Raw genomic sequence first — 19,052 nt, forward strand, 5'->3', positions numbered from 1 at the left:
TTGTTGTTGTTTTGCTGTATATTGTTGCCTGGTTTTGCTCTGTCTTGTTTTTGTGCATGTTATTATCTTCGCAGGTCTGTCTAAATAAGATAGGCTGGATGAACAATCTGGAGGAGAAAACAACGGGACTGACAGTTCCGGGAGGACATGGGAAGGGGAGGTGGAGGGAAAGGTAGTGGTGTTAACAAAACCAGGGACAAGGGAACAAGTGCCCCAAATTGGTGGTGAGGAGGGTGTGGGAGGCCTAGTAGGGCATGATTGAGGGTAATGTAACCAAGAGGAATTGCTGAAACCCTGGTGGGGACTGAGAATGACAGTGGAACAGGAGGAAAGTCAAAGGAAATAGAGGAAAGAGCTGCGAGGCAAAGGGCATTTATAGAGGTCTAGACAAAGACATGTACATATGTAAATAAATTTATATATGAGGATGGCGAAATAGACCTATGTGCATATATTTATAGGTTAGTATTAAGGTAGCAGAAGGACACTGGGTCTCCACTCAAGTATTCCCTCAATGCAAGAATACTTTCTTCTATTAAACTGTCATTCCATGATGCTCACCTTCCCGACACAACCGCTGAAGTCAAAGCGGGTGACTATCACACACAGTGACCCTACAGAAAAGGGTATAACTGCCCCTGTGTGTTTGTTTCCCAGTTTGTAACTTTACATGGATAGAAAACCCTGTTTTTCGCTTAATAAAAACACAAGAAAAAATTACCTCAAATTTCATCAATAAGGAGAAAACACAATTTTACCCACTATGGCAGTCGTGTGCCACTTCAACCAGGTATGTATATTGCCCCATAAGACTGGAATGCGACCAGATGTAGCAAACAAAACAGCTCCTTGCATGCAGCTTGTGTATTTTATGTCTCCTATACACAGTGATTGAGCTGTCTGTCTGACATATAATGACACAGCACATATAAACTTACAATAGCATTCTTAATAGTCATAAGCGCCCATGTTACTGGTTGTACTGCACTTGAATCTAAAAACCATACTGTGTAATAGTGCAAGCTCCAACTCAAGGCAGCAACATTCATTCTTGTGCATTGCAAGTCTAGCGTGCTTGGTGTAATCATTATTTTTCTTTTGAAAGTATTACCATGAATTATATCACAGTTGCCAAATGCAAGAAAACATGTGTTAGTGCTGTCAGCAGTAAGAGGCAATGGAAAAATAATTTGGAAGTGAAATATAAGCTCACTAAACCTGAAGATGGAGTAAACCCCTCAACACCACCAAAAATGAGAGTAGCGATACCAGGAAGGTAAGGGGAAGGCGGGGGTTGGGGGTGTGGAACAAAGAACAGAAAAATGGGTGAAGGGAGACATCGGTCAGACATGAAAAAAAAATCATAACTTATCAAGGGTTTTAGAGGGAGGGAGGGTGGGGGAAGAAGAGAAAAAATGAACTGATACCAAGGGCTCAAGTAGAAAGAAAATGTTCTGAGAATGATGAGGACAATGAATGTATAAATGTGCTTGACACAATGGATGGATGTATGGATTGTGATGAGTTGTGAGTCCCCAATAAAATGATTAAAACAAAACAAAACATGAAGAAATAAAATCAGTGGCTACTGCTTATGATTTAAGTATTTTACACTGAAATAGGCCTCAAAACCAAAGAGAAAAAAATTATCCAGGGTGTTAAAAAGATTGGCTCCACTAATAGGTATAAGACTAATGAAAATGTGAGGAAACTAGATCAAATATAGAGAAATTACTAATCATGTTGATTGAGGAACAAATGCAAATCCCTCTCAGATCACTGATAATCACCGCTATGGCAGTAACCCTAAATCAAGAAAGGAATCTATTACAAAAGGTATCATGAATGTTAAGTAATGCATAACATGTGGTTTTATGTTTTTGTCTTATTTTATTAAAATTTTTTTCATGTACTTTCTATATACTTTTCAGAATATATAATTAGTGTTTCATACTTCAATCCATTGGTTTCCAAATTTTTGTGGCTTAACCCCAACCTTTTCAGAAAAAAAAAAATTACTCAGCACCCCCAACAATGAGAAACTTTTGTACTACCACCTGTAATCCAGGATAAAGTGTAGGTATTTGGCTTTGCAAGCCCTGTGGATCGTTTCAGCACCCCCTTCAAGGGGACAGTATGGTCCACTTTGGGAAACACCACTATAACCAATTACCTATTAATAGACATACATGCTTATTTGCAATTTTTCATTATTAAACCAGTTCTGTGATGAACATACCATGCAAATAAAACATAATTTATTTCTGATCCACCTACGTTTTTGGGGTCTTTAACATGAAATAACAGGTTAAGGAATAAATAATGCATTTACTATTTGATTCCTACAACTAGGGTTAAATAACACATTTACTCAACACTCAAAGGGTTAAACTATTTGGATTCTCTCACCTTGGCTGGCATTAGATGTCAAATTCTAAGTCTTTATCATTTTGATAGATGAAAAGATGATTTAAATATACTAAAAACTAGTTGCTATTGAGTCAATTCCAACTCAGGAGCGCCTATAGATGTTAAAGTAGAACTGTGCTCCATAAGGTTTTCAGTGGCTGATTTCTCACAAGAAGATCACCAGATCTTTTTTAAAGGAATCTCAGGGTAGATTTGGACTGCTGACTTTTCGGTTTCTTATGTTATAATCCATTGTAAATCCAAGTGTCCCCACACATTTATATGTATATATATATATATATATATATATATATATACATATATATACATATACATATGCACTATAGCTAAAACTAAAGCTCCAGGAAACCTTTGTACATGATGCACTTCAATATGCTCCAATTGCTTTACTTAATTTTAATAGATAGTTCTTAACACCCATTATGGGCTGAAGTCTACAGTTTGAAATACTATTCTAGGCAACCCATAGAATGAAGTGTTAGAAAATAGCATGACCATTTATTTAAACCATTTTTTAAATGCCTTCTAAAAATGCTAATAGATTTTTGTTACATGAATAAAGCACTCTGTCTCCATCTAGCTGAGAAGCATCAAAGCCCACATGGAAGAAGCACACCAGCCTGTGTGATCACAGGTGTCAAAGGGATGAAGTGCCAGGCATCAAAGAACAAAAAATCTCGTCATTGTGAATGAGGGGGTAGTGCGGAGTGGGGAACAAAAGCCCATCTGTAGCCAACTGGACATCTCCTTACAGAAGAAGGGTCACAGGGAGGCGACGAGCCAGTCAGGGTGTACGGTAGCAATGATGAAACGTAACAACTTTCCTCTTGTTCCTAAATGTTTCCTCCCAGCCCCCTTCCGATTATCATGATCCCAATTTTACGTTACAAATCTGGCAAGAAACAGAGGGTGTACACTGGTACAGATAGCAACTGGAAACATAGGGAATGTAGGACAGATCAATCCTTCATGTCCAGTGGTGAGAGTGGCGATACCTGGAGGGTGGAGTGGACAGGGAGATTACAAGGAATTGTATATAACCTCCCTGGGGGATGGACAACAGAAAAGTTGGTGAAGGGAGATATTGGACAGTGTAAGAAATGACAAAATAATAATCTATAAATTATCAAGTGTTTATGAGGGAGGGGGAAAATGAGGAGCTGATGCCAGGGGGTTACATGGAGAGCAAATGTTTTGAGAATGATGAGGGTAACGAATACACAAATGTGCTTTATATAATTGATGTGTACGTGGATTGTGATAAGTTGTATGAGTCCCCAAAATAATAAAAAAAATAAAGTGAAAAAAAGGAAAGATGTCAATAACACTTAGTTGGAAGTTACAAATGTACAACAATTCATACCATCTTCGATTCCCGGGGTCCTATTTTTCGTTACCATAACAGCTAGCCCTGGTGCATAGTTAAAGCATCCCACAAGGTACTATGGAAAGATTACTGATTGGGAGTAAGTGATATGGTAAAACTACACACTCAATGCCATGAATTACCCAAAAGAGTTCAGAAAATTCAGTTACATAGAATGTAAGATTACACTTGTATGTCACCGAGTTGATTTAAACACCATGAATAGAGTAAAACTGTCTCATAGTTTCCTGGGCTATACTTTTTCAGGAGCAAACCACTATGGGGTATGTAATCTGAACCACTAATCTGCAGGGTAGCAGCTGAGTGCTTCACCACTGTGCCACCAGGACTCTTAATGGGTACCGTATATACTTGTGTATAAGCTGAGTTTCTCAGCATCTTCTTTATGCTGAAAAAGCCCCCTCAGCTTATACTCTAGTGCTTGGGCGGGGGAAGTGAAGGGGAGGACGGTGGTGCATGTCTCACTTACCTGATGATGGCAATGTCTATGATGATAACCTCATACCAGCTAAAGCTCAAGCTGTCTGGACACACAGATGACAATGAGGAACCCAGTTTTGAAGGATTTTAACTCTTGTGTTTTAGTTTGGTTGCTAATTGAACTAAGGTTTTTGTACTTTTAAAGTTATTGTTGATACCATGTTGTTTTTGTTGACCCTCTTTTCCACTTACAGAGCTAGTTTACCGTTTTTCTTTGAAATAAATATCCAAAAACACTTAACATATTGATGTCTCGATTAATGTAATTTTAATGGTATCTATTTTGAAATTTACCAGTAGCTGCTGCATTTCCCACCCTAGTCTTATACTCGAGTCAATAAGCTTGCCCAGTTTTTGTGTGGTAAAATTAGGTGCCTCGGCTTATATTCGGGTCGGCTTATATGGCAAGTATATATGGTATTTTATTGCAGTTATTACACTTCACAAGATAGTGGAGGGTGGAACCAATCTTCAATCACATTATACATGAATCTGTGCTATTATATAGTTTCACTGTAATGTGCTCAAAAGCACAATCGCCCATAAGAAACCACACAAGAGCAGTAGAAAGGGTTAAATAATACGACTCTCAAGAGTAACTTTTTAATTCCTTCAGAAGATGTGCAAACTGTGAAGGAAAAGCTGAGCAGAGTACTTTAGGCTGTCCTTTCCTGTGTGGGCATAAGCAGATGATTTGATTTAGATGATAATGACATGAAATAAAGCAGCAGGGTCTTAGGGCTGAGACTCATTATTCATTGGACTGGGATTAGAATCAAACATGCATAGAAGGTGGTCAGAATCTTATTATCTCTCTGACTGAGTCACAAGACATGATTCTCATTTTGGTTTATAAAGGAGCTAAGTCTACCTCAGGCATTGTTAAGCAAACTAAATGATATCTTGACAACAACAAATGAAAATATGCAGAACTACAAGAGAAATTTATTACTAAAAATAAAGCAGCTAGTCCCCCTGCCACCCGCCCCCCCCCACCAGGAACCTCCATGACATGTTAATTTACATGTCTTCTATTATCCCAAGTCGTCTTCTTTCATACATTTGTACTTTCAGTTTAAGTTAAAAAAACCTCATCAGGATAAAAATGATATAGCTACTTCATTCTTGTTCACTCTGACGACTCCATTGGGCTACACTGGGCTGGAGACGTCAAATGCTTCAGGTGTGTATCCACCAAGGACTCGTGTGTCAGGAACATGGGTTGGAAAGGAAGCTCTGGGAGGTCCAAGGATCAAGGAGGAGAAAAAGAAATAAGTTCTACCACTGCTTGGTAATCTCTCAGGAGACTGTTTTGAGCTGATACACACGTTGCTTTAATTCCTTAATACCTTTCTATCTGTCAGCTCAAATTGGCTCTTTTTTGGGTTAGATCAGCAATTCCGAACCTGTGGATTGAAACCCCTTTGGGGGTCAAATGACCCTTTCACAGGGGTTGCTGGATTCCTAACAGTAGCAAAATTACAGTTAAGAAGTAGCAGTGAAAATAGTTTTATGGTGGGGGTCACCACAAAATGTGGAACTGTATTAAAGGGTTGTGGCATTAGGGAGGTTGAGGACCACTGGTTTAGATGTTTACAATGAAGAAAACTGGTTAAGTGATTGCAGAGTGAGAATTCTAATTACATTCCCTTTTGTCCCATCAGTCTTCTCCCCATTTGACCCCAATGCCCAATCCCTTGATCATTTATTTCACCCACTTGTGGGAGGGAATTTATGGGACATAGGCAGGACCTGCAACACCTGATAGTGCTAACTTCACTTGAAGAGTACACTTTTCTATGGAATTCCACTTTGGTCTTAGGCTAAAGAATGAGACGCCCTCCCCTGCTGCTGACAGGTACTTCCTGTGGCTTCTGTGAGTGATGCAGGTCAGAAGATCCTCCGCTGACTTGGCACGCTCCACGATCAACTCAATCAAAGCTGCCATCACATATTGCCCAGATATTTTGGGTACCGCTCAGAAGCGAAGGGAGAGTAATCTGATGAGAGTCAAGTTAAAAGATACCTGGCAGAGTGGGGTCATTCTGATCCACATCAAAAGTCTGTCTCTGCAAGGCCTCAAAGTTCATAGCGGCATTATTCTCCAGCCATCCTTGAGGTAGACGCCCATCTCCAGGTTTGCACACATCAAATTTCACCCACTGGTAACTGCAGAATCACAGGGAATCCTCAAGATGTGTCTGATAGCTATAATAACCCATTCCTACTTCAAAAGGATTCATGTCTTTCCCATATGTCTTAAAACATATTTTTTAAAAAGACCCTAAAATACAATAGGCAGGCTTCTTTAGTGACACATGATTCCATAGGATTTCCTAACCCTCTTGCTAACAAGGTGTGAAAAGAAAATAACGAGAAAACAGTGGGGTATGAGCTCCTATTTATCTGTCCGGAGGGTGTGCGGCAGGCACCAAGGTGCTCAACATCCACAAGCTGGTCAACAAATGTATGAATGAGAAGAGCAGTCACGCTAACTCTGGGTCCCAGCCAGCCCATCACTGAGCTTTTCTCAAAGGACTGTGTTTGATGACACTTACTTGACACATTTTCGAGCTCCTGGACAACTCTGGATTAGGTTGTGGATGGTTGGATGAGAAAACCCAAAAAAGTCAGGTCCAGATGGAAGGAGGTTGGGCATTACCTTCCCTCTGAATAGGAAAGGAAGAATTGTAGTTTAGGGCAGTTCGGGTGAAATGAGAAAGGTTCAGGGATGGAATGTGAACACAGAGCAAACATGCTCTTGACTTGGATACCCTGGGGAATCTAATTTTTACAATGTCTGAAAGATACAGGATCGGTTTCTATAAGATCAGCGATCTCTGATCATTAAAAGGACCAAATGAATTCTTTTGGCCTGTCTTCAACTTACATATAAGCACTTATGGTCTGCAGCAGTTCCACGTGACAAGCATCCGCAGAAGAGCTGACAATGGCATTCTGCGGATCATCTTCAGGAACAATTTCAAACTGGGAAAGAGAAAGTTGGGTAAATTCTTGGGTAAGAAATGAAAGAAAGAAAGCCACACAACAAGGTCTATGCTCTGGAACTTGAAACTGCTGTGCACTATACACTTACACTTGAAATGGGAGAATTTCTGCCAAGAAACCACTTCTGTAAGAAGTTCTGTAATTTATTTTTTGAAAACTTTCCTCAGCAAACAGTCTCCAACATGTGTTTTCCATATGCACACTTCACTGCCATTGCTAGGCCTCTTCGTATTGCACAACCATTACTGAGATCCTTTCCCAAATTATTCTGCCACCAAGAACACAGCCTCAACATCCCCTCAGCAAAGATTCTTCCTCCTTCCCCCAGGGCAGCCACCCATGGGTTACGTTTGGGTTTGTTTTTTTTTTTTAGTTTTCTTGATATAGTATTTATATATCATACACTTCCAGTTAAATCACCTTTGAAAGAGTTGTACAGATATCATAGCAATCAGTTCTAATGCTCCCCCCGACTCCCACATTCATGGTTTGCTCCCCAAGTCCCCTTGCAACCCCATTCCCCCAAATCATCCAATAAACACTACGGTTTTCTTTTGTGATTATTTAATTTGATTCCCTTATACTGTGTCAAATTTTCAGTGACAAGGAAAAACAATTTCTTATAGTGCTGTTAAAACTTCAAACAAATACAAATAAACAGTAAAAGTCTTTTAACAGTTTCAAATCCAAATTCCTCAGTTTACTGCTTTCCAGAAGTTCACACTTAATTTTTCATGCACCTTTCACAGGCTACGTTCATGTATGACGTATAAAATACAAGTGGCATTTTATCATTATTTTTTATTTTTACAAGTGGTATTTTAAATTTGATCATGTTATATGTAATCTCTGGCTTACTTTATACTATCTGGTACAGAAAATTTTGAGTACAAATCCATATCCATTTAAAAAAAATTTTAAATGGAAAACATCTTGACTGTGTTTATCAAAAGGAACAATTAGATTCACAACACACTTAAATGTTGGAATTTTTGCCAAAAAAGCATTTCTGTAAGAAGCTCTGTAATTTATTCCTTGAACAACTCCCTCAGTTACACAGTTTTCAATGTGTTCTCCTTTTGTGTTTAATAGATTAACTTTTAGTGTATCTAATTTTAGAGATCAAAAATAAATTACTTTGTGAGTCAGTGATAGCTTTCTTATTTCAATCAGTTCGCACATCTCTGCCGCATCTTTCTTGGTTTTCAGCCAAGACCTTAAGCACATGGCACCACCATAGCTCCAAAGAGCAATTAGGAAGGTCCAAATGTCATGCTTGAGTTTTGAAGATCTTTCCATGTTGGTACATATGATTCTACCACAATCTTTCAACTGTTGTACAATATCCCACAGGGTAGATATGCCAGAGGAGGAAACAAAATTTCAGAGCCATGTGCACTTCTCTTAAATTGGCCATTACAAAAAACGAGACTCAAGTGAAACTTTTATGAAAATATTCAGTGACCAGAGAGAGCCTTCCCAGGTGATGCCACAGGGTGCACTAACTCAGAGCTAGTTGCTCAATTCTTGCCTAACAGGAAAAATATGTACTATGAGAGCTCTGGCCAGAGGAGCTTTTACCAGTTTTTTGGGGTACCCCCTCCTATACATATGGTATCATTTGATGCCAGTGGGGAAAAATATTAAAGCTAAATCTCTGGCTGACAATGTACATAAAAACAATGTCTATATGGGTTAATAAGCTAAGGGGAAAAAAGCCCAAAATTAAAATGCCCATAGATTTTTCTGTTTCAAATATATCTCAATGAATCAGGCAGGATCAGTGTTCTCCTGGCTTCTGCTCCAAGTATCCCAATTACCTTGTTTCTATCTCTATAGATCATTTGATCTATCCTGAAAATAGCCTATTTTTCCCCTCAGTGATGAGAGATGATAGCTGAAGAAAAAGAACAGCCTCTAATTAGCCTGAGAAGGAGTAACAAAAGCTTTTAGCAATACTACAATCACTCCCAGGTCTTAATAACTAGGTGTATCCAGGAATTAACATGGAGTTTCCTTGTAACTCCCATTTTTGATCTATCCTGAAATAGCAGACAATCAATTCTTCCCCTAACATGGGCCTGTGAGTCTAATAAGGTGGCTCTTCAAGTCATAATTCCTTATATTATGTAATTATAATTCTGGACCCAATGCCAGTGGCTACAAGGCCATTTTGGATGCAATTGTCTGTTACAGGATTAGGGCAGGGTTGAGAGGAAGGCCCTCAATGACATGGACTGACAGAGGGGTTGCAGTAATGGCTCAAGCACAGGAACAATTGTGAGGACAGTGCAGGACTGGGCAGTGCTTCATTCCGTTGTGCACAGGATCGCTATGGGTTGGAGCCTACAAGTCCTGACCTTAATAGAGCGTATGAATCAAGCCACACCGTTTGTTTCTTTGGGGGCAATGTTAGGACTACTTTCCTAGAAGGTAGGACTTAAGACACTATTCTTCTCTCTCTTGAGGGTATGGTTGGCTAAGGACAAACCACACCTCCATCAAGTCATTCCTCAGTATGTAAAAGTCATCTGGACACAGAGAAATCCCAGGATCCTCTGGAAGAATACATTCAAGATCTCTGTCTGAAGTAGCAGAGGCCAGATGCACTACACATTGTGGTATAGAGGCTTAGAGTCGACACCATGGGGTGCCTTCTCCTCATCTTGCCCAAGACTATGGGCCCAAGATAAGAGACAAAGCAATACAGTCTTGGCTTCCTGACTCATGGAGGCAAAGGCAAAGGGACCGCATGGCTGGGAGGTGAGGAACAGAGAAAGAACTGGCTGAGGAGAGGTGTTGTGGACCAATGGCTGTCCTCACTATTTGCTGATCCTGACTTGTGGTAACCTAGTAACTTCCCTAATAACTTTGATTGCCATCAAGTTGATGCTGACTCATAATGACCTCATAGGACAGGGTAGACCTGCCCCTGTGAATTTCTAAGACTAACTCCTTGGTTTTGACCTGTTGACTTTGGGGTTAGCACGCCAATATGTAACCACTATGTCAATTGTGAGTGCTATCTATGAGTGTGTGACCATTGCAACAAATTACTGGACCCAGCAGAAGGCTGTGGAAGGAATGGTTGGTGTCAAAATCGGTAAAGGATGAAGCATGGAGGCATGACTGACCCCTCCTAGTGGAAATAGGGAAGCCAGAGTCCAGATATGGCCCCTATGTCATTTACTGCAGCTTGTACTTCACAATTAAGCAGCTCTGATAAGATCCCAAATACTCATAATTATGCTGATGTTAGACACAACATAGTTCAAGAAAAAGGGCACTGATCTGAGAATCAGATATAGGTTCACATCCCAGCCCAATCACTTATTAGTGGAGGTGGAACTAGGACTGATTTTGTGCACCTTGGGGTTATCCAAATGCGATTACACACTACCACCTTGTAATGCATTGTTCCTTGAGACACTGAGCAGTAAGATGCAAAGTCAATAGTTTCAACTCCTTAATTGTGCTATAAGACAAACATGGAGCTGTCTTGCCCTGTGAAGATCCAGTCTTGGAAAAACAGGGCCGTTCTCCTGTGTTCTATAAGGTTGGTAAGAATCCGCATCAACTCCATGGCAGTCATTTTGTTCTGTTTACTCTATAAGCTGCCAGAACAAGTAGTGCAGACAGAGTGTCTGGGACAAAAGATTCTGAAATGGAACAAACCGTTATCCGAACGGTACCTGTGGCTGCATCCCACCGTCCTTGATCTGACAGGTATACAGACACTTCTGGTTTGGGCACTGCATGCTGGCATACACTCGAGTACTGCAATAGCCCACAGGGTAGATGGCATGTTCATCATGGAAGCCAGGGCGGTCGGTGATGATCTAGAAAAAGATTCCCCAACCTGGGATTGAGGTCATTACAGAATTTGGAAGTCCAGCTTCTAGACTATGGGGCTACAAAGAGTGACTAAATCACACACTCACACATGGGAGGGAGGGAGAGGGGGAGAGAGGGAAATGAGAGGAAAGAGGAGGGGAGAGAGAATAGGTTCTATAGCAACAAAACCAATCCGTTTTCCTAGGGGCTCAATATTTGCCAGGTTTGATGTGGATCAGCAAGGGGCCGCTACTTTTGGGAACCGGAAGCAAAGGCTCAACTCCTTACCCATATTTCTGATTCTCCTCCCTATATATCGCTGGTCTCACTCACCTCCCCCAGGCTATATACTGTGAGACCCCCCAGTCCGATGGGGAACACAGGCCGTCCTGAGGGATCCAGGGCAATGGGCTGAACCAGCTTGCGAGCACCTCCCTCCAGTTTCTTTTTCATGGTTGTTTTCTTCAGAACTGAAAACGCAAATCTGGGGTCACCCACCCTACGTCCCTCCCAGGGCTGAGTGTAACGGAGTAATTTACTTGTGCAAGCTAAGTACAATGAGCCAATCCTGGTATGGTACGACACGCTCACTGAATATGTACATGGGATGTTTCTCCGAAGTCTTAAGTATCTTTCTAACCCACCCACCTGGCAGTACCCAATTTTATCATTAGTACTTAGCAGCTAAAAACCTTATCTTTTCTGAGGTCTCATTTCCTTTGTAAGATGAGCAATTTCCCAAATGATCAGTGTGCTTAAAAGGCCCACCTAAGCCATTTCCCTGTCTCTTGACATAATACAGAGACACAGGGATTGTGGGGTGAGGGGTTCCGCCAGCTCCCTCTGAAGTGAACTAATTCTAATGCAATTTCTCCACTCAAAGTAGCTCTAGGACCATTGCTTCTCAGGGACTCTTCGTGGTGATTCAGGAACAGATGGACATTTATGCTTCTTTGGCTTCACGTGTGTACTGGTTAGTACCCATTCTTTGTCCTTAGTATTGCTTAGTATTTGACCATTGGAGCAACTGAAATCCTTCCCCCATGGTACCTTCCAGTTTGTTGTTCTCTTTGCCTTTTTCCTTTTTGTCCTTCTTGGGTTTCTTCCCAAAGGGTTCCTCAGCCACAGTGCTGGGTCCAGCCCCCTGTACTGATCCCCCAGAGCTGGCCACACCGTATGGCAGGGACAAACTGGAGCTGAGTGCAGGAGCAGCAGCCTGTGCTTCCCCTTCAGTGAGGGCCTGAAGTTGGAGGAGCTTCCTTAGCAAGTACCTGAGGTCAGGACGGAAAGGAAGCAGAGGTATCAACTTCTGCTTTATCTCAATATTTTACTCAAATACTAGGAAAAAACAACAACGATGTACTAAGATCATTGTATACGTAATAATATGGTTCTTCACTGGGAATACTAAAACCCAATGACTTCAAAGGCAATGATAAGAACTGTAGCTTACAAATCCTCATGGAAGCAGCACACCAGCCTGTGTGATCACGAGGTGTCGCAAGGATCAGGTATCAGCCATCAAAGAACAAAAAAATCATATAATTTTGAATGAGGAGGAGTACAGATTGGGGATCCAAAGCCCATCTGTAGGCAACTGGCCATCCCCTTACAGAAGGGTCGCAGGAAGGAGATGAACCAGTCAAGATGCCGTGTAGCAATGATGAAACATACAACACTCCTCTAGTTCCTAAATGCTTCCTCCCCCGCACCCAATTCTACCTTACAAATCTGGCTAGACCAGAGGGTGTACACTGGTACAGATAGGACTGGAAACACAGGGAATCAAGGACAGATGATCCCTTCAGGACCAGTGGTGAGAGTGGTGATACTGGGAAGGTGGAGGGTAGAGGGAGGGTAGGGTGGTAAGGGGGAACTGATTAAAGGATCTACATAAAACCTCCTCCCTGTGGATGAACAATGGAAAAGTGAGTGAAGGGAGCTGTCAGACAGTGTAAGATATGACAAAATAATAATAATTTACGAATTATCAAGAGTTCAGTAAGAAGTGGGGAGTAGGGAGGGAGGAGTAAAAATGAGGAGCTGATATCAAGGGCTCAAGTAGAAAGCAAATGTTTTGAGAATGATGAGGGCAATACATGTACAAATATGCTTGACACACATTGGATGTTATGTATGGATTGTAATAAGAGTTGTTCGAGACCTCAATACATTTTTTTAAAAAGAGCTGGAAACAGGGAATCCAAGACAGATAAATCCCTCAGGACCAACAATGAGAGTAACGATACGAGGAGGGTAAGGAGAAGGTGGAGGGAGAAAGGGGAGTCAGATCATAATGATCTACCTATAACGCCCTCCAAGGGAACGGACAACAGAAATGTGGGTGAAGGGAGACAGCGGTCAGTGTAAGACATGAAAAAATAATAGCAACTTATAAATTATCAAAGGTTCATGAGGGGGGAATGAGGAGCTGATACCAAGCGCTCAAGTAGAAAGCAAATGTTCTGAGAATGATGATGGGAACAAATGTACAAATGTGCTTGACACATAGATGTATGTATGGATTGTGATAAGAACTGTATGAGCCCCCAATAACATGATTTAAAAAAACACAAGTGTAGCTTATTTCTGTTGTCTATTTCCATGCACATGTTCCTCTCCCTTGATTCTGTAGTTATTAGAATTTTGAAGGGCATATACCACAAATTATGTGTGTGTGTGTGTGTGTGTGTGTATATGTTATACACACACACACACACACACACACACCAACTTGTAAGGAGCCTGGTGGTGCTGTGTGCAAGGACTTGGCTGTTAACCACAAGGTTAGTTGTTCTAACCCACTAGGAGCTCTGAAGAGAAAGATGAAGTTGTCTGCTCCCTTAAAGAAACCCTATACAGGGTCACTACGTGTTGTAAACAACTCAATGGCAGTGGCATGTACCCACTATGCTTTACATTAGGTAGTAAAAATAGGAAGAGAAAAAAGTTAAATGAGTAACAGTTGATATCCTGCCTTTCATTAATTGGAGAGTGTAGAAAAGTTATCTCTTCCTCAGGGTTCAACACAATAAGAAGTTACAAATAGCACAGGTTGGGGATTGTCCTGTACTTGAGCAAGGGGTCACCCAGCACGGCAAAGCAAAGCAATGCTGTTGTCAAATAGCCCACCAATCACTAAAATTGTGATTAGGAAACAAAGGGAAGCCGACTCACCTTCTTTCTTCTTTTGCTTTAAGAAATTTTTCCTCAAGACGAGCGATTTCATCGCAAATAGCAGCATTTTCCTTTAAGGAAAAAAAAGAAAAATGAACCTAATCATATAAAATGAACAAAAGATTCAAGTATTATGCTAGGAATAATGTTATTTCAAACCAAAAAAAAGTCTGGTTTGCTAAGTGAGAAGAGTTACTCCACCTTGTAGACAAACTACATATAAAACAACTTTTACTATAGTGAAATATTACTATAGATGAAAAAAACAATAATGAAATGTACAAAGACCTGGAGTAGGAAAACAAAAAGAGCATGTTCCATATATCTGAAGCTTAAAGGATGATGTAGGAAGCATCGAAAGATGGAAGTCATACACACTCACTGTGCCATAAAGAATTGGTCTACATTCAACCATTTCAAGAAGCAGACGATCAAGAACTGATGGTATTGAAGGAAGAAGTCAGGGTGGCACTGAATACCTTGGTAAAAACAAGGCTCCAGACATTGATGGACTATCAATTGAAATGCTTCAACATGCTAGAGCACTACGAACACTCGCTAGTTAAAGCCAAGACATTTGGAGGCAGCTACCTGGTCAACTGACTGGAAGTGATACATATTTATGATTACTGTAAAGAAAGGTGACTCAACAGAATGCAAAAATTATGGAACAGTGTCATTGATACCAAATGCAAATAAAATCTTGCAAAAGATAACTTTAAAAGGGTTACAGCAGTGTATTGACAGGGAGCTACTGGTCATTGAAGCTAGATGCAGAAGACAAGGGTTATCACTGCCAACATTAGCTGGACTTCCTTGAGTGAGTACTGAAAAAATGTTTATTGTGCTTTACTGACTCAAAAAGCGATTCAAATGTGTGGATCACAACTATGGCCAACATTACAAAGAAAGGGAATTCCAGAACACAGAATTGTGCTCATGCGGAACTTGCACACAGACCAAGAGGCAATCATGAGAACAGATCAAGGAATATTGTACGGTTTAAAATCAGGAAAATGTGCATCTGTGTTGTATCCTTTCCAGATAGGTATTCCGCCTGTATGCTGAACTGTTACTGTTAACAGCAAGGTCAGAAGTTTGAACCCACCGGCTGCTCTGCAGGAGAAAGATGAGACTATTTGCTCCCATAAAGCTTCACAACCTCTTAAACCGTACAGGGGGTTGCTATGAGCCAAAATTGACTTGATGGCAATGAGTGGTGTGTGTTGGGGCACCTTTATGTGAAAAGGGAGCCATATTAATAATTATGTCAGAATAATTAAGTGCAAATCACGATGATGGCCATCCATAGATACTTAAATTGATTAGTGAGTATGAGGCATTCCTAAATCCCTTGACTCTGGGGGAAATTACAATGTCAACCTAAAGCATCGCATGCAATAAGAAATTTTGGGGGGAAAAACTAGATGGTTACATCTTAATGTACTTACATCTTAATATTCAAGTATCAAGATTAGACTATCTGTCCTGTAGTGACTGTTCCAATCTGGGTGTTCCATAGTAGAGACCTCAAACTTCATTTTAAACAATATTCCTTTTCTTCACAAAACTTTCTGTTTATGATACCAGAAGGGTATCATAAACAGGTGGAAAGGGGGTACTAATTACAAGGATCTACATATAACTTCCTCCCTGGGGGATGCACAACAGAAAAATAAAGGAAGATTTCGGACAGTGCAAGATATGGCAAAATAATAATTTATAAATTATCAAGGGTTCATGAGGGATGGGGGAGCGGGGAGAGAGGAAAAATGAAGAGCTTATGCTAGGGGCTTAAGTGGACAGCAAAGGTTTTGAGATTGATGAGGACAATTAATGTACAAATGTGCTTTACACAACTGATGTATGAATGGATTTTGATAAGTTGTATGAGCCCCTAATAATATGATTTTAAAAACCCCAACCTTCTATATGTACTTGATGGGAGTAATATCCTTCTAATAACAAAGAGTCCAAGTGAGTACCTCTGAAATGTACTTATTTCTGCCCATGGCACATAGCAAATGCTGAATAAATGGTTTTGGGAATGAATGTGCTAATTTCCAAAATGTTCCTTCGACTTCAAAAGGGCAGAGATATTCACACTTTTGAAAGAAGAGGTCAAGCTATGGAATCAGACTAGAGGGAGGACAGTTGAGGGGCTACATCCCCTATTTCCAAACTGATGAAAGCCTCAGCAAGCAAGAGCATCTACGCACAAATTTGTTTTTACAAAGAGAAAACGGCAAAGACACTTGGGAGGGAGACTCAAAGGAGGCAGGAAGGAGGGCAATTATTGAAAGATTCAACTGTAAAGGGTCAGGATCCGTTAAACTATTTAGTATATAGTTAAGAGGAACTGAGATCAGAATATCAAAGTTGGCGTCGGGGCAAATTATCCTGGGCTTCAATGTTCTCAGTTTTTAAACAGCGTTTACGTGTTAGCGTTGGAGTGAGTTACTGGGTTGGTGGCACAGGGGGTTAAGCGCTGAACTGTTCTCGGGTAAAGACGAGGTTGCCTTCTCCAGTACACAAAGCCTGGGAAACTGACTCTACGATCGGGTCGCTATGCATAGGAATTGACTAGAAGGCAGTGGATTTACTGGATTATCCCAAGAATAAGTAAATCAGAGGAGTTCAGAAACTACTAGTTTATCCGAGGACCCAAACTCACTGCCATGGAGTCGGTGCCGACTAATGGCGTCCCGACAGGGCAGGGCAGAAGTGCCCCGGGCGTTTCTGAGAGCGTACATCTACGCGAGTAGAGTCCCCGCTTTCTCCCGGCCGCGGCTGGTGGTTTCAAACCGCAGGCCTTACGGGCACGCAGCCCAAGCCGAACCACGCAGGTGGATTACTATGCTAGAAGATTCCACGAGGGCGGTGGCCTCTGGTCACACTCACAAACACCGTGGCTTTGGCCGCCTTGCGCAGCCGCAGGTACTTCAGCCGGTACTTCTCGCTCTGGCTCCTCCGGGGAGGCCTTTTCATGCTGGTTTGGCCGCACTGCGGCGGCGCCCGAGCGGCGGACGCGAGGCTGGAGAGCAAGCTCATGGTGCCGCCCCGCTCCGGGGGCTCCAGCGCGCAACCGGCATCGGGTCGCAGTCCGAGCAGCGAGACACAACGCTGACTGTCTGCTCCGGGCCTAGACACGAGTCTCTACAAGGCCCCAGAGCCAGTAACCAAACCCAAACGGGACGCTTCCCAGAACTTCCGGGTCTAGAGAGCTGTTTCCAGAAGTTAATGACGTAGTTTCGTAACTTCCGGGGAAGGAGCAGTGGATGGATCGAGCTTCCGGGCCCCGCAACTCAACATCCAGGCCCGTGAGAAAGGCAGGAGACCCCTAGTGGTCTGGAGGACCCCTGCTAGTGACGGGTTTGTAACCACTGTCAGCTCTGCAGAAGACTGGCTTTCTACTCCAGTAAACGTTACAGGATCACAAACCCGCAGGGAGCCACTGTGAGTCAGGATCGACCGCCGTGATGACAGCGAGTATGATTTTGGGTTTTGAGAAGGATAGCGAGGACTGGAAGCGAAAACAAAGCCAAGGGGACAGCGCCTGGAAATGACACTGACTTTAATACAGTTTGCTTAGCAGAGGCAAAGCGGGGCAAACACCAATCTTATACACGCGAACCCGCCTGTGCGCTTCTCACAGTTCATTGTTATAAACCCCGTTTTTTTTTTTTTCACATTTGTGCCAACAGGCTTACGCAAGTTGTAGGATGCGTTTGAACTCATTCGTGGGCACTGCTTTCCCCTCTTCTTTTGCTTGCATACATTTTTTGAAGTCTTCCTATGCAATAATTTTGCTTGTAGTTGAACCACAGTGGTGAGAGAGGAAAGGACCTTTGCCCTTTATAACTTAAACGCTAACAGGGAAAGTAGAGAATCTAACAATTGTAATGAAATGATGGCACGAGATCAGCACTCAGTTGATGTTTGCCTTAACGCAAACAAGACTGGGTTTCTGTAACTATTAAAAACAATTACACGCACTGCCATTGAGTTGATTCCAACTCATAGTGACCCTGTAGGACAGGGTGGAACTTCCCTGTAACTCTTTAGGGGACTAGGAAGCCCCATCTTTCTCCCGCAAAGAAGCTAGTGAGTTAAATCGAATTGCTGACCTGGCAGTTAGCAGCCCACGTGTTATCATTACACCATCAGGACTCCTTGTCTACATTTATATCATTGCAGTTTTATAATCGAGGCCATCTAAAATGATCCCGTGTGAAAACAGGCGGATCTTCACACTGTGGCGCTGGTAAATGCTTCTGCTGTCAGACTGAGGCTTGGATTCTGGTAGCCGCGGCTCTGGTTACTTGAGTCAGTCTATGGCTCAGAGTTATTCCTTTCTCTGAAAAATGAAGGTCATTATTTCCCATTTTGTCATAACACATACAATTATGGAGGGGAGAGCAATTTCTGTTGCTGAAGCCCTGGTGGTATCGTGCTTAAAGTGCTAAGCTCTCCACCCACCAGCCACTCCTTGGGAAAATGTGGTGGCAGTCTGCTCTTCAAAAGTTTACAGCCTTTGAAACTTCATGGAGCAGCTTTATTCTGCCCTACTTCGGAATCCACTTAGCAATGGTTTCGTTGTTTTGTGAAGTCCGGAAATGACATCATTACTGTTATATAGATGTATGCATTTAAAAGGAGCCCTTGTGGCATACTGGTTATGAGTTGGGCTGCTAACTGCAAGGTACATAGTTCTAAACCACCAACCCATTGTTTG

The 19,052-nt window shown here is 41.8% G+C and overlaps 1 protein-coding gene across 1 annotated transcript; it reads right to left on the reverse strand.

Moving 5' to 3' along the window:
- Positions 1–1,378: 1,378 nt before the first annotated feature.
- On the reverse strand, positions 1,379–17,548 carry LOC142462361 (transforming growth factor beta regulator 1-like). Its single transcript, XM_075564151.1, has 9 exons — positions 17,219–17,548; positions 14,318–14,388; positions 12,191–12,411; positions 11,474–11,610; positions 10,999–11,145; positions 7,188–7,285; positions 6,856–6,966; positions 6,324–6,466; positions 1,379–5,533 (listed from the first exon to the last, which is right to left on the reverse strand). Exons 1-9 carry the CDS (start codon positions 17,366–17,368, stop codon positions 5,427–5,429), a joined length of 1,185 nt encoding a protein of 394 aa, XP_075420266.1. The 5' UTR covers positions 17,369–17,548; the 3' UTR covers positions 1,379–5,426.
- Between the last annotated feature and the right edge of the window lie 1,504 nt (positions 17,549–19,052).

The sequence above is a fragment of the Tenrec ecaudatus genome, chromosome 12 (assembly GCF_050624435.1).
Source record: "Tenrec ecaudatus isolate mTenEca1 chromosome 12, mTenEca1.hap1, whole genome shotgun sequence".
Taxonomy (NCBI): Eukaryota; Metazoa; Chordata; class Mammalia; order Afrosoricida; family Tenrecidae; genus Tenrec; species Tenrec ecaudatus.

Bases quoted from the DNA above. Each gene is read 5' to 3' on its own strand.
- LOC142462361 (XM_075564151.1), bottom strand. From the start codon at position 17,368: ATGAGCTTGCTCTCCAGCCTCGCGTCCGCCGCTCGGGCGCCGCCGCAG. The intron at 14,389-17,218 runs GTGAGTGTGACC...TTTTCCTTAAAG, and splicing joins CGGCCAAAGCCACGGTGTTT to GAAAATGCTGCTATTTGCGA. The intron at 11,146-11,473 runs GTGAGTGAGACC...ATCTTTTTCTAG, and splicing joins CAGTATATAGCCTGGGGGAG to ATCATCACCGACCGCCCTGG.